A 13,345-nucleotide genomic window follows, 5' to 3' on the forward strand; every position below is an offset into this window, starting at 1 on the left:
AATTCCTTTCGGCAGAGATTGGAAAAGAAAACTCATCTACCACATGCGATGTGGAGATTATGAAGACACAGTGTCTCCATGGACACTGTGGAAATTATGAAGACTAAGCACTAAACCCTGACTAGGCTGGAATGACACAGGTGGTGACAGGATATTCTGAGATTATTTCTGTCTTAGCCAAGGTTTCTTGTCCTGCACAAACATCATGACCAGGAAGCAAGTTGGGGGGGAGGGAAGGGTTTATTCATCTTACACTTCCACATTGCTGTTTATCACCAAAGGAAGTCAGGACTGGAACTCAAGCAGGTCAGGAAGCAGGAGCTGATGCAGAGGCCATGGAGGGATGTTGCTTACTGGCTTGCTTCCCCTGGCTTGCTCAGCCTGCTTTCTTATAGAACCCAGAACCACCAGCCCAGGGATGGCACCACCCACAATGGGCTGGGCCCTCCCCCCTTGATCACTAGTTGAGAAAATGTCTTGCAGCTGGACCTCATGGAGGCATTTCTTCAACTGAGGCTCCTTTCTCTGTGATAACTCCAGCTTGTGTCAGGTTGACACAACACCAGCCAGTACATTCTAAGGACTGGAACTTTTGCTGGTCCTCACAGCCATAGAGAATAATACACCTTGAGGTCACAGAAGACTAAGACTGTTATCCCACTTTTTTGCTATCCCAAATTGTTTGCTTAACCTGCCTAAAGAGAAGAATGTAATAACCAACCCTACTTGGCTTACATTTCCCAGGTAATCACACTTTACAGCCTCATCTAATGCACAGCTGCAACCTCAAGTTATTCTGCCATGTCCCAGACCCAGAGTAATGTATGCACATCATCTGCTAAAGACGGCAAACACAGATTTGAAAGCAAACTCCTAAAATCTATCATGTAAAGGCTGAAAGCAACCATTATAGATATTTGCTGATAAACATAGTTTGTTGTCTAGGTCAGTTGGAGTGACATAATCCCTTGTAAAACTCTATTAAAGATTCTAGTTCTGTTCAATAAAGACAGAGCAAAGTCCTCTGTGTTTACACAGACACACACAGACTCACAAGGCAGACTTCAGGCAGACACAGATTCAGACTCACAAAACAGACTGAGAGGCTGGAAGACACAGGGAACATGAAGTAGAGAACTCAAGTCTGGACTCACTCTTAGTTAAACACAACTCCAAAGAGAAGCACTTTTCTTTCCTTAGTGTGATACTAATGTGTTATTGGTGACTTTGACTTAATCACTAACGACTTATAATCTATATAATACCCAACTGCTTGTGGAGGCAGAACCCACTTATTTTCTTGAGACAGGCAAAATATGGTCAAGCCCTAAGATCTGAAAATTTGTCTTAATCTAAGTTCAGATTTCCTGAACTTGGAGACTTAGAGAAGTACTTACCCTTTCTTTCCATTTGGTAACTTAGATCCAGGTTGCCTTCCTGAAGATATCACCTGTGACATGATATATTACAGAAGATATGTAATTGTTGTTCCATTAGACTGCCATCCTGCATCCCTGCAGTAGCACTCATGGGTTTTTTTTCATACATCCAAAGCACACACTAAGTTTTCATCCCCTCTTTTTCCTGCCCTGGCACCCACTTTCTACCTTCCAAACATCTGACTATGTTAGAAACCACTTCTAGATGGAACATCTGTGACTAGCACAGCATCTGTAACCGCTACCTATACTGTAGCATAACCCAAACTTCCTTTCTTCTATGAGGCTGAATATTCCACTCTATGTATGTAGCATGCCATTTACTCTTTATAAATGAGAAGTGCTTTTAAAATCACAATGATAATTAAACTCTTCTACAGTAAATTTGTTCTACATGCAGTGTGGAGAAGGCAACACATCCATATGTTTCTTTAGTCTATTTCTTACATCTGTAAAGAAAACTACCATATTATTTTAAGCTGACCTACTACCATTATAACTGGACTATACTCGATCTTTGAACATGGTCTAAAATCTCCAGTTTCTGATACATGCAATTCAGGAACAGGACAAAAGTATTAGGAAGACAGTTCAGTGGAAGTATGCTTCTCCAGCATGCACAAAGTCAGGGAGACGACTCAATGGGTAAAGTGACTGCAGCTCAAGCCCGAGGAACCAAGTTCAGATCTCCAGCATCTACATAAAAGCCAGACTTGAGGACCCCTGTATATGATCCAGCAATGAAGTGGACGGTGAAGACCCTGGGCCCTGGGGAATTATTAGGCAGCCAGTCTGGCCAAAAAACAGTGGAGAGCTCCAGGTTCAGAGAGAGGTCTTGTCTCAAACACTAATGTGTAGAGTGTTAGAGGAAGATAAACGATCGCTGAGCTCCACACATACATATGCTGAGGTTACTGCACTCATCTGCATGCTCTGGAAAGAACATACATGTGCTGAGGTTACTGCACTCATCTGCATGCTCTGGAAAGAACATACATGTGCTGAGGTTACTGCACTCATCTGCATGCTCTGGAAAGAATATACATGTGCTGAGGTTACTGCACTCATTTGCATGCACTGGAAAGAAACTTTCCTCATAGCTCTAGTTATCAGCTAATGTCTTAGAAGGCTGGACATTAAAAATTGTTTATCTACATCTGTTTCTCATTCTTTTTAAACTCAAAACAATTTTAAGTCTGCATTTTAAAACTAATGTAGATGAGATGACTTTTATGTAGACAAGGCGTTCACCTTTACATGCACTCAGTGTCTTGGAAACAATGCAAAAAAAGCTGTCTTCAGGCAGGAAAACTGGGTATCTGGAGAAGCTGATAAGAGAAACTTCCAGAGCAGGGCAACTGGGAAGTTTTACCTCGTATATGCCTTATATCTTAATAACTGTATCTGTTAGATATAATCTCAAAAGAAAAGGTTATGACATCAAAGCTCCCAGTCCTCCCCTCAGTCCACTCCTAGGTGCACCTAAAGTTGGCAGTTTCATTAAGTCTTCACATGATTCCATATTTCATAGCAACAGTTTTACACAGCGTTTACCAAATGTCTTGATGCTATTTACTCTTTTCTGTTTGAATAAGCACACGTGTGCGCTTGCACACACACACACACACACACACACACACACACACACACACACATACACACAATGTATTTTTGCCCCAAATAATGCTATGGAAAATAAATCTTTACAAAAGGGTCATCAATTTATAGTATCATACTAAAACAAAAATGTTTTGTCTGACATATATAATCTCAAAATAGACAGAGAGCAATATTTTTTGTCTGCCCACTTCAAAATAGGTCGGGATCATAATATTCCTAAATTTTCTTATGAACAAAATCCTCAAATATAGCTATACAAATTGAAAACTTTAGCATTATGCTCTAATCGAGACAGACCTGATTCACATCACATTTATCCCAGTTTTGTCCTTTATAGAAAAAAACAAAAACAAAAAATAAAAATAAAGACTAGTCCATGTCCAATCCAGGAGCAGGTGGTACACTTAATTGTTATGGTTTGTGAATCTCCTTTAATCTAGAATAGTTCCTTGGCCTGTCATTATCTTCCATAGCTTTTACTTACTTAAAAAGTAAAGGCTAAATATTCTGCATAACAGTTTTCTGAATATTTAGATTGTCTGTTTCCTCATGATTAGACTCAGGTTCTGTATTTCTGGCAGGAATACAGAAAGAGATATGTCAATCTCAATACAAGTAGGCAAAAAATACTAGTTTGTCCTGTTAGTGGGGATATATAATGACTTAAGATGGTGTCTACCAGGATTTTCGTCATTGAGATAGCTATTTTTGCCAGGCATGGTGGTTCACACCTTTAATCCCAGCACTGGAGAGACAGGAGAATCTCTGAGTTCAGTCAGCCTGGTCTACAGTGTAAGTTCAGGACTACTACACAGTGGAACCCTGTCTCAAAACAAACATACTGTTTTTAATATTTCTAATCAAGTGTTTTATAAGATACCCTGACACTATGGAGGTATCCTCAAACTCTCTTTCAGTAGTTTAAACGTCCATTGATGGTTAGTCATCCAAAGGTGACTTATTTATGTAACTACACAATTCTTTCTTCATTTATTAGCTGACTTTCAACTAACAGAATAGGATCTTTTTTCTTCCTTATTGATGGGTGTGACCACATTGATTCCTATAATAGTGATTACTACTAATATTGTTGCTTATTAGTAGTGATGCTCAATTGTAAACAAATGTACAGGTACATACATTATACAGAGTGGAAAAAGAAAACAGAAAAGAATAAACACTAAGGGAAGAGAAAGGATTGAACACAGGTGATAAACGTGAGTTACAAAAGAGGATAGAAAGGTAACTGGTGTGCTAATTCTTTGCCATGGGCTTCATTTTTTCTTAATGGAAAAGTTTGTTAATACAAATTCAATAGTGAAAGTATGAAATCCAGTGTGAAGCATCACAGCTGCAAGATGGCTATTCTAACTGTACAAAAGTTCACTGAGTTCTACAGATGGTGAGTCTGGGTGATTTACATTTACAATGTTTTCTATTGAGCTTTTTAATAATAACATTTATTAAAATTCTGTTTTAAAAAATTAATACTTGGGCTGGAGAGATGGCTCAGCTGTTAAGGGCACTGGCTTCTCTTCTAAAAGACCTGAGTTAAATCCCAGCACCAACATAGAAGCTAGGTCACAACTGTCTATAACTCCAGTTTCAGAGGATCTGGCAACCTTGCAGACATACAGGCAGAACAGCAGTGCACATACAAGTAAAGAAATCTTTTTAACACTGTGATGCTCACATTATTTCGATCAGAGGGAGCTCCTTCAAGTTGGATGCTTTAACATTTTCAACCACACTCCACAGCTTTCTTTAGATCTTCCTTATTTTTTATAAAGACTGTCATAAAAAGATTTAACATCTCATCTGCCTTAACAAAATAAAGTATTACCAACAGGTGCAATATTTCAGTGATTCCTAGATTTCATACACTTAGAACTTATACCTAGTGAGTAGCAACCCCGTGTCCTCCCCGGCCGCAGTCTGCAACCACTGCTCCACTGTCTCTCAACAGCTCTACTCCAGGCACGGGGAAGTGAAGTCACGCAGCATCTGTCCTCTAGGAACAGCTTAGTTCACTAAGTCTCAAACTTCTCAGCTTCTATTACATGCGGCGGACTTTCCTTAAGGCTGAATACTACTCCATTACATGTATGTGGCCGGAATTTCTTTACTCACTCACTCATATTTAGGTTGTTTCTATGTCTTAGCTACTGTGAATCATGCAGCAATGAAAGTCAACGCAAACACCTCTTCAAGAATCTTGACTTCAGCTCTTTTGAATAAATACCAGCTGGCTGGGTTACCTCAGCTCTACTTTAAATGGTTTGGTTTTATGAGACTGGATCTCACTGTTATTCAAGCTGGCCTCAAGCTCATGATCCTCCTGCCTCAGGTTCCCAGGTACAAGGACTCCACTTGTGCACTGCCATGCTTGGCTTATTTTCTGAGGAAGCTATACTATTTCTATTCCCACCAGGTCGAAGCGAGAGCATCAATTTCTCAACACCCTCACTGATACTCATTTTGTAATAGAAAATATCTCAGGGTTTTAATTTCCATTTCTTTGATGACTACAGCATATTTTTCTAGACATACTGGCAACATGCATGAAAGTCTTAAGACAAGTTTTGGAGGAAAAAAATGCAACATACACATTAGCAAGAAAGACAACATCATAGGTGTGTTGATAAATGATGGGAAACTAAGTAAAAAACCCCAAATCTACTACTATATTCCAAGTGTTTTCTACACCTCCAAAACAGAGATGAAATAGTCTAGGAGTGGTACACTAGCACCATGTCCTGAAGTGATCTGTGGAAGATTACAAGATGTGCAAAGTGGCCTGAAGCACACCCAACGAATGGAGATGTGAGGGTGATGGGCAAATATTCTAGAGACGGTTCATGACATGAGGTTTGATGGAAAGTTGAGTTATCAGACCCACCATAATTTGAAGACATGGAAACACAGCAGGGCAGAGCACCCAGGGCACAGCAGGGCCCAAACTAGTTTAGCTCTGTTGGACCTGATTGGACGGGAGAGGGGAGGGAAGAGGATCCAAAATGGCTCTGTTCAAACCAAATATGTACCTTAAAAATGGTTTCCCCTGTAGTACTTCGGGCAGTTACTAGAGAACATCAAAAGTTAGAGAACAGTAGGACTGGCACAGCCACTTACTGGGAGACGTCAACAACAGAGACAGAAGATCGGTTAACAGAAGCACGGGTGGAAGCGCGGAGAAGCTGAATCTGGGGCGAGGATTAACTAAAGCTAGGAGAAGTCATTGCACTGGTGATAAAGGCCGGGCTTCGAACCCGGGACCTAACACCAAACTCTGAGCTCTGGAAGACTGGCACAGACGCCTTGAATTCGCCTGGGGACGTCCTCACCGCTTAGGACGTCCCGCAGTTACTGCTTTTATTTTTTTTCTAGCATCTTCCTAAATCCCCCTCGCCTCGCCACCCCACAGTGGACATCAGGTCCGCAGCCCTCACCTGGCCCGGCCGAGATCCAGACCTGACCATCTCTCTCAGCCTCAGAACAGCCCAGACGTAGGGAAACGTATACTTGAGGGAAAAAGAATTAACCGCCGAGCCGTCCTGACCTCCCTTGTCCCGCCCCCCGAGCTTCCGCTTCCGGGAAGAAGCCCGAAGAACGCCGCGCCTCATAGTTTCCTTGGCGCTGAAGTTTTTACTTCGGGTCGGGACAGAGCGGCCTGGGCGTGCCCAACAGACTGCGAGCTCCAGCTAGACACACCCCGGGCGGAGAGCGGGAGAGGACGACGCACTGCTCGGGGGCGGGGCTCGGGGCGGGGCCTGGATGGAGGGGCGGGGCTCGGGGCGGGGCCTGGATGGAGGGGCGGGGCGACAGACGGAGGAACTCACTGGTATTGCAGCACCGGATTCAGTCCAGTAAAGTACTACTGCTGGCTTTTAGAAGTGACTTGAAGCTTTCTTTTTGTACTGTTTTAAGAGTATTCGTTCTTGATGGTCAATAGAAATCAGGCCTCGGTATCGTTATCTTGTGATCTTGATGACAGTTTCAGAATTATTCACTGTGCCATCTCTGGAGAGTGTTCGGTGGGTGGGATTTTGGGTTTATTAAGTGCATGGTTTGGCTGTCTACTTCTATCGAGATAATTGCTGTTGATAAAGAATGGCAGTTTTTTTTTTTTTTTTTTTTTTTTTTTTTTTTTTAACCACTGATAGTTGCACTACATAGAGAATGGTGTTTGAGATGCTCTATTTGGGGTTGTTTTAAGTCAAATTGGAAAGAAATTAACTCCATTGATTCTTCTTTCTGTGGTAAATAGGGGTTGTGTTGATTTTAAAACCCTGGGACCAGTAGGATAAGAGCAATTCTTGCTCTTTCAAAGGACCCAGGTTGGATACCCACAGACAGTGGATCACAACCATGTGACTCCAGTTTCCAAAGATCTGATACTTTCTTCTGCCTCCTCAGGCACCAGTCATGCAAGTGGCTCACATACATACATGAGGCACTCCCACATGCATGCGCGTGCGCACACACACTTGAGAAATCATCTCTTACCACATAATTTTGTCTGGCCTGAAACTTACTATGTAGGCCAGTCAAGTCTGGAAGTCACAAAGACCCTCCTGCTTCTGCCTGCCTAATGCTGGTACTAAAGGTGTATCCTATCACACCCTACTTAAATAAATCTTTTTTAAAAATGAATTAAAATGCAGATGGAAAGTTGGCTATAAGAGCACTAGTTACAGCTGCAGAGGACCTGGGTTCAATTCCTAGCATCAACAGGGCAGCTCACAAATGTCTGTAACTTCAGTTCCAGGGAATCCCATGTTCTTCTCTGGCCTCAGGTCACCAGGCTTCACATGGCATGTATTACACAGACATACACACAAAGAAAACACCTATAAATGTAAACAATAACATTTTAAAAAGAAGTAAAATGTAAACATATAGAAATTATAATATATGTAAATTTATATATTATAATATGTTTTATATACTATATGTTTTATATACTATATGTTTTATATACTATATGTTTTATATACTATAAATTATATATAAATAATTAAAATTATATACACACATATACATTTTTCACTAGTAAAATCCTTTTACAGATATATTAAACACTCCAAGTGGACGGATTTTAGTATTTGTTGTGTTACCTACTAAGAAGCATGTCCCCTAGGGTACTTATGAATGCCACCTAAAACAAATCTTAATCTTAAAATGATGAGGTGAAAATTTTGCAGGTTTTTTTTTAGCCATTCTATTGGGGTTCTCCAGTGTGAACTTTAAATGAGACAACCTTATGCCTCAATTTCAAATTTCAAAAGTCTGAACATACCTAAACAATCTTGGAACTCTCCTTTATCTCTCCATTCCTCTGGTAGGTATTCCCCTGAAATGAAAGGTGTTTCTCTTTCTCTTTCTTTTTCTTTGTGTGTGTGTGTGTGTGTGTGTGTGTGTGTGTGTGTGTGTGTGTGTGTGTGTCCCTGTATGGGTTTGTGCACATTAATGCAATGCCTCCAGAGGTCAGAAGAGGACATTGGATTCTGTTGGGGGCACGGAGCTACTGGTAATCACTAGGAGAACAGAAAATGCAAATCTCAATGGCTAAGATTAAAAAACAACAACTAAACTAAACTAAATATTTATTTCGTAGTGGATTTTGTTAACAACCTGGTAACCTCTTTGCTCTTATCCAAATTCCTCAGAATGATTGTTCCAGACCCTCTGCTCCCCATTACCCATCCTTAGGGGAGATCGCGTGTACTTTACGGCCTGTTGGCCTCTATGCTGTGGATCAGAGACCACACTGGATCCTAGGCCATTTATCTAGAGAACCTACACTCACGGTCTTGTAGGAGTTTCTATGTAGTCACACGCTAAGCTGTATTGTGCATCCAGAATTCGACGGATTGGACTAATTGTTGCCTGGAAACCTTTTCCCACATTGCGCTGTTTTTTAAATATGCTGACAATGAGCCACCTGGCATTAGACTCCCTGAAGTCTGATCCAGGTTGACAAAGTCAGTTTGCACTGGGTTATCATTCTTATCTCTTTGCTTCCCCATATGATCTCTCAGGGACTCTCTGAGGACCTCCTGGAGCTGGAGTTAAAGGCGGCTGTGCTGAGGTCGGTGCTGGAGACTGAACTCTGGTCTTCTGACAGAACCAGTAATGCTCTTAATCATGATGACAATTCTCTCCAGCCCCACAGATTGTTTTTTTTAATTTGATTTTCTTAAGCATTTTTTTTTAGTACGTACTTACAATGTGAGAAGAGAATGTATGTCAGAAGAGAAAAAAAGAAAGGCAAAGTCCCCTATAATTCATTTGACTCTTTGGCCTGTTTCCTTCCAGATTCTTTCTGCGTGAACATTCATCTATAAATACACTTTGGATCTGTATTACCATTTTCCCTTAGTAGCACATTAGCATTTCCCTATTAATACACAATTATAAAATGGTTGTGTGCTGTTCCACTCATCTTTCCTTTTGCTTTTCCTATTTTTGGTTTGTTACTTGACATTTTAAATAAAGCAGCAGGGAGAGGCGTGAAAGTGAATTTGGAGAGGGGAGAAGAATATTTTTCTTTCAGGTTTCATGCTTTGATTTAATTTTTTTACTGTTTAAGAATGAAATAGATACATATATGCTGGTCATATTTATCTGCCACTTCCCCTTCCAGCTCTTCCAGGACTCCCTCCCAATACAACCCGACTTCATGTCACATACTGATAGATATCTAGATATCCCCCTGCGTCCAGTCAGTACTGTCTTGTCTGTCTCCATGCGTCGGTCAGAGCACAGGCCATTTCCCAGCTGCCACACCCTCAAAGAAGATTCTCCCTTCCCAGCAGCCACTGCTTCTCAGCTAGAGATGGGGCTTCTGTGAGCCCATCCTTTATCCACAGTGAAATTTTGACTGGCTTGATCTTGTTCAGCTGTTGTGAGTTCCTGTCCTGTCCAAAACATATCCTCTATACCTTCTCTTCCTGATATTCCCTGCTGTGGGGAGCAGAGAAGAGGGCATATATGGAATCCGTTTAGAGTTCACTGTGCCCATCAGAGCCCCCTTCGTGAGCTCGTTTATCCTAAACACTTTAACTAGGTATAAGTCTCCCCATTAACCACTATAAAAAGAAGCTTCTCTGACCAAGGCTGAGAAGATCACAGACTTATGGAATAAACATAAATATTCAGAAGAATTTAACAACACAACCATTTAGCAAAGCAACAGTAAATTTCCCCCATACAGCTTATGAATTTCTCAGCCGTGGGCTTTTCAGGTTCACAGTTCCAAGTTTTGAATTCCCTTCTGTGTAGCAGGTCTCAAAACCAATTAGAAAGTAATTATTCACATTACTTTTATATACATTTCTATTTGTCTATTGTGCCAGTGGCCACCTCGTGCTGCTGAGAGACCTAATTCTTCCGGTTCAGACTCCATCTTAGAGAACCTGACCTAACAGACCGGTACCTAACTCCAGTTTCCAGGCTACCTCTCCCCAACAAGACCTGCATCTCCTGGTTACCACCCCCCCCCCAACAAATCCAGCATCTAGCGTTAGTCTCTAGATTATTTCCCCCAACAAACCTGCACCCCCAGGTTACAAGCCCACCCCTGCCTGACAACCACCAATCAGGAGGAAAGCAGAAGTTAAGTTTATAATTTGGCTCCCAGCACCAGCCAATTATGTTAAAGGCCACAGTAGCCCCCTACCCCAATTAGATGCTGGCAAGGTTAGAAACTCGCCCTTCGCTTGCCATTTTCTATAAAACCTTGGCTCCAACGTGTGTTCGGGGGTTTTTTCCACCAGAACAGTTCTGTGAGTCAGAGTTAAGTCTAGTCCCAAACTCAGGCATGTGAATAAGACCCTCGTGTGGTTGCATTGGATCGGCTCCTGATTGGTCTTCCAGGGATCATGAACGCCTCCTGGTACTACACTGGCCAGCCAAACATAGGGGTGTTCTAAACAAACAGATCGTATTATGTTGAGTGAAAAAGACTGTGTCTGAATTTAGACACGGAGAAGGAAGATGTGAGGGTCAGATGGTGAAGTCCTCATAGGTTAAGGATTACTATTCCAAAGGCAAAGATGACGTGTAAAGGTTTCTGCAGGATGCTTCAAACCGAATGAAGTTCACTAAGATGACAGAGACAGTGTGATACAGGACAGTCTACAATCTGCAGCACCTAACCCGTCAGTTACTTAGTTTTTGTTTGGCTGTTTCTGTTTTGGGGGGTTTGGAGGTGGGTTTGAAAGGCACAATCCCAAAGACCCAAATGCTGAAGGTTGAAATTCTGAAATCCACAACTGTAACTCCAATTAGGGGGCAGGAAAAAGGCTGTTTAAGAGAGGCATGCAGAGTCAGGGAAATGGATGAGTGAGTTTGGCCTTGTACATAGTCAGCAAGAATAACCAGGGGAAGTCAGGAAAGATGTCAGGTTAAGGTGTGCTGATCCTTTCCAGTTCCTGGGCTCCAGTTCTCTCGAGGCTAGTTCCTGTGTTCCTCAACGTTCCTTTACGGATCCCTTTGCCCGTGGTTCTATAAAACTTCTTCAGTTTAAAAGCTGGCATACCTTCTGTTCCAGAGAAGACTGACGGAAGTCTAGGTTCAGTAGGAGGACATTGAGAAGGATGGGGAAGAGGTCTAACCGGGAAGGAAGAAAAGGATACATTTGAAAGAGCATAGGGGAAAAATGGTCCTGACTTGAGGGTAGACTGGGGAAAGAAAGAGGTGGATGTTTTCCTTGCTTCTGTTTTGTACGTTTTATTTATTCAGGGACAGTTGACAATAGGAAGCTTACAAGCTTATTGCCCCCGCCCCCAGACCTTTTGTTGTAGAAGAGTGGCAACCAGGATGTCTCTAGGGACATACTGAATTATGTAGAGCTTTGCAGTGGTTCCACAGTGGAGTGGGCTAGTGACTGGTGTGTGATTCTGGAACTTGGAAAAGATTCAGGCTGTGATGTCTCATTCAACCTTTCAGTTTGCTCTCAGGTAAGCCCAGGAAAAGCTTTCCTTCCATCTCTATCCTGCTCCTGAACACTAGGTTGTGTGTCTCCAGGATGGAACAACACCAGTTCTCATTGTCATAATCTTCTGGTTTTGGTTGCGAGCCTAGCCATCTCTCCAGCCCCATTGCCATAATCTTAGGACTAGTTATATGTCTGTGTTCTCAAGTAGAATTTCTTATCTGTGAATGCAGACACTTTGCCTTATTCAGTGAAAACTCTCTGTTGTCTAGTGAAATGCCTTGCATGTGGTAGAAATTTAAAAATCATTAAAGTAAATAAATCAGGTATTTTGGGGGGATGGCTATGGTAATCTGGGGCTGCCAGCTACTTGAATATCCAAGATTCAGGGCCACCCAGAGCCAGTCCTGAGAGCCTGACATGGAAGTATTAAATTCCTCTACTAATTTGAACACTACTTTTTCTGTTCTGTCTTTTTATTACGCAGCTAATTGGACCAATGACTTTCCAAATAATTCATGTCTCAAGGACATGAGTCTGCTCGTGTCTGACCATGTTCCAAGAGAACACTAAAGTTGCATGTATATGAAGGTCTGAATTTAAAATGCAGATTTAAAGCCAGATGTAAGAACCAAAAGCAAGAGGCTGTGGATAATGTCACTCGCTGGGAGTATGGTGAGCTAGCTCGGTTGGGCTTGGAAAGATGTGAGACCTATTCTGCTGCCTTCCACAAGGCTTTTGGTGCTGTCTGGAACTATTTCCAACCCAAAGTGTTTTTGACCTTTACAACTTTAAGACTCACTAAAAGCTTTGTAAGGTTTTCCCTCAGGAGAAAAAATGCTAATGTGTACATTTCTGCAACATATTTGCACAGAATATCATCGGAGGCATTTGGGAGATTTTCAGGTTAAGATTCTTCTAACCTAATTCAAAACCAGCTCTGCAGACTCGAGTCCAGCTCCCATTGTATAACAAGGTGATCCTGAAGTTATCAGCTAAAAGGGACGGTGGGGTGGGGGTATCTCCTAATTGAATGGCATTGAGGAGACGGCAGGGCATGAAACACAGGGAAACAGAATTAAGCCATGTTTTTTTTTTTTTTTGCATTTTTCCACCAAAGCTTTAAATGTATCTGCAGCCTTCACTGTAATCAAAGTAGCTTAATTTAGAGGGAAAAAAAGGAACCCACTTCTTTTTTTCTTTATAAAATCCTGAGTGTATTGCTTCCTGGAAAATTTTTATTTTATTTTTAAGGGAGAAGCACACACCATCTGCTCTGAGGATCTTCATTTGACAGCTTGGCCGGGGGTCATGCTAGGATTCAGAAATGTCTGAGTGTGGAAGGGGC

General features: G+C 41.7%; 1 protein-coding gene across 1 annotated transcript in view; it reads right to left on the reverse strand.

The window, feature by feature from the left end:
• CCDC14 (coiled-coil domain containing 14) overlaps positions 1 to 6,623 on the reverse strand; it is a 29,406-nt gene extending 22,783 nt beyond the window's left edge. The window contains exons 1-2 of the mRNA XM_080919471.1: positions 6,509 to 6,623; positions 1,398 to 1,450 (exon numbers count right to left, since the gene is read on the reverse strand). Coding sequence (XP_080775597.1) covers positions 1,398 to 1,450; positions 6,509 to 6,538 — 83 coding nt within the window. The 5' untranslated portion in view covers positions 6,539 to 6,623. The remainder of the gene's footprint in view (positions 1 to 1,397; positions 1,451 to 6,508) is intronic.
• Between the last annotated feature and the right edge of the window lie 6,722 nt (positions 6,624 to 13,345).

The sequence above is a fragment of the Micromys minutus genome (assembly GCF_963924665.1).
Source record: "Micromys minutus genome assembly, chromosome: 7".
Classification (NCBI taxonomy): domain Eukaryota; kingdom Metazoa; phylum Chordata; class Mammalia; order Rodentia; family Muridae; genus Micromys; species Micromys minutus.